The 2,782-nt window shown below is 38.4% G+C and overlaps 1 protein-coding gene across 1 annotated transcript; it reads left to right on the top strand.

The window, feature by feature from the left end:
• Positions 1 to 354: 354 nt before the first annotated feature.
• On the top strand, positions 355 to 2,217 carry CLDN17 (claudin 17). Its single transcript, XM_019923265.3, has one exon. It carries the CDS (start codon positions 508 to 510, stop codon positions 1,183 to 1,185), a length of 678 nt encoding a protein of 225 aa, XP_019778824.1. The 5' UTR covers positions 355 to 507; the 3' UTR covers positions 1,186 to 2,217.
• Positions 2,218 to 2,782: the final 565 nt, after the last annotated feature.

Genomic DNA, 2,782 nt, shown 5'->3' with positions numbered 1-2,782 from the left:
ACGTGGGATCTTCCCGGACCGGGGCACGAACACATGTCCTCTGCATCGGCAGGCGGACTCTCAACTACTGCGCCACAAGGGAAGCCCCAGAGTGATTTTTAGACAAGAAGTTTTCAACTCTGTAATTAGCAATCCACAATGGAAATTTTGACACATAATTACAGCATTGCTTAGACAATAGTAATATGAGAAATACTAACGCTGAATGCAGTATTTCTTGGCACACCTCTGGCTACGTTCTTATTGGCTGAGAAACAATTATATATGACTAGTAAGTAATTCATACATAGTATGAAGTGAATGCGAGTGTACAAGGGCAGCATGCACGTACAACAGGTACTTCTAGTTAAGCCACGTTCAGTCACTGCTGCCGGTTTGGACTAAAGTGTTCTTGGCAGTAACAGTGGAGAACATCATCAGAGATCACTGAAGCCTCACAGAGGGCTCCCCGTTCTGGGACGTGAGCAGCTTCCCTTGCAGATTGGATCCGTATTTAAAGCAGAGGCAATGACATTTAACCTGCTGCAAATCGCTGGACTGGTTCTTGGATTCTTTGGCATGGTGGGGACTCTGGCCACAGCACTTCTGCCTCAGTGGAGAGTATCAGCTTTTGTTGGCAGCAACATTATTGTCTTTGAAAGGATCTGGGAAGGGCTCTGGATGAACTGCATCCGACAAGTCAAGGTTAGGTTGCAGTGCAAGTTCTACAATTCTTTGCTGGCTCTCCCATTTGACCTGGAAGCAGCCCGTGCCCTCATGTGTGTAGCTGTTGCCTTATCTCTGATTGCTCTGCTTATTGGCATCTCCGGCATGAAGAAGACTCAGTGCAAAGACTCTAACGAGAGGGTTAAAGCATATCTTCTGGGGACTTCTGGAGTCCTCTTTATCCTGACGGGCATCTTCGTTCTCATTCCGGTGTGCTGGACAGCCAATATCATCATCAGGGATTTCTACAACCCAGCCGTCCACATAGGTCAGAAACGAGACCTGGGAGCGGCACTCTTCCTTGGCTGGGCAAGTACCGCTGTCCTCTTCATCGGAGGGGGTCTGCTTTGTGGGTACTGCTGTTGCAACAGAAAGAAGCAAAAGAACAGATATCCAGCCGCTGAGCATCCTGCGCCACACACAGATAAGAGACCACAGAATGGGACAGTGCTTAGTAAGACCTCCACCAGTTATGTCTAACACCTGCTTTTCACTCAAACTGTGGGTTATGATCAGTGTGTTTTATAGAGTCTTGCCAGAAACTGTAAGTACATCAGGCAGGAGAACTTGCTTTACGACTGTTTTTAAATTGAGATGAAAAGTTTAAAGGGCATATAGATTGTAGTCACCTGTGATAGGAATAAAAATGACTTGCTTTAGACATTCTGACCTCATGTGTATTAAATGCATTTACTATTACTGGACTCAAATAATAATCCCCGTTCCAATTTGTGTAGTCTAAAATCAAGTATGTCCATAATCCTTAGTATAATGATAGACTCTTTTTTTGTCCACAACCATATATTATCTGTTAAGAAATCCGAATTCTATTGTAATTCATAAGCCCTAGCAATAAAACATGTTCTAAAATATAACCTAACTTATTTTTTCTCCAAATTATTTCTTACACTAACATGGTAACAACTAAATTGATGACTTTTTTTCTTTTTAAAACAAGCTGCAAATAATAGACATCAAATAAGGACTTTTAATTGAATTTATCAAAATATGAAAATGTTTGTTCAGTGAAAAGAGTTGTTTCTCCTTTAGGAAACTCAAATGTACTAGAAATTAAACACTTTTAGGGAGAAGGAAGCTCTAATCTCTGTTAGGATATTTAAGAAGATGATTTTAAAGCATCTAACTTATACAGTTAAACTTGCTTAGAATTATATATTCAAATGAAAGTAATTTCTAAATGAAAAATAATATGCTCTCAGAACCTATGATGTGCACCTACAAGCAAACAGAATTATCTGTTTTGATAAGACACATCAACAGAATACTATGAACTCTCAATTCTCATCAACAGGAAATACAGTCCCAATTAGGGAATTGAGGTTTGGGTGTTGAAGGGACTGGTTTCTGTTCCTTGTTTTATTCTTTAGTCATTGCACAGGTCTACATACTCTAAGTAAAATGAAGAATCAAGGTCATGATTGAGGCAGTTAGTCAGGCCAGAGTAAGTACCTCCTTTTGTATTCTCTAATAAATAAATAGGTATGGATAAAGCATTTTGTTTTGCTTGAATTATATGCATTATTTTCTCAATTCTTCACTTCCCGTGTATTTAACATGCTAATATTGGGTCATAAGTGTGGGGCTTGGGGGAGATGGATAGACAAGTGTTTGTAGGGCAAGACCACCCCTATGCGATGCTTATGAATATCTCCAGTGTCTTGTGAACCAATTAATGTTTATATATTTTAACTCTTCAAATTTTAACTCTTCAAATTTTAACTCTTCAAATATTGTGTTTATTTTATAATAAAGATGTATTTCATTTACAACATATAATTTCAGTGAAGAGATTAAATTTGTTCACCAAATATTTATTTTATGTCCATGCTTATTACAACAAAATAATAAAATAAAATAGTTACATATTTTCAATAATGTTGGTCTATTTCCCTGTGGGGTTCATTTGAAAATGAAGTTCTGTCCTCAAAAGATCATCTAATAACTCTGAAGCATTAAATCAGAGATAACTCAAGCCTAGATGTTAATGTCAAACCCTCATTCCATTCTACAAACCACCAGCAAGACTTCAATAAGGCAAACCCTTGGCAATATAAAA

Source organism: Tursiops truncatus, chromosome 4 (genome assembly GCF_011762595.2).
Source record: "Tursiops truncatus isolate mTurTru1 chromosome 4, mTurTru1.mat.Y, whole genome shotgun sequence".
Taxonomy (NCBI): Eukaryota; Metazoa; Chordata; class Mammalia; order Artiodactyla; family Delphinidae; genus Tursiops; species Tursiops truncatus.
Note: the sequence above shows the minus strand (reverse complement) of the source record. Positions and strands in the feature narration are given on the sequence as shown.

Coding starts and splice junctions, on each gene's coding strand:
- CLDN17 (XM_019923265.3), top strand. CDS start 508: ATGACATTTAACCTGCTGCAAATCGCTGGACTGGTTCTTGGATTCTTT.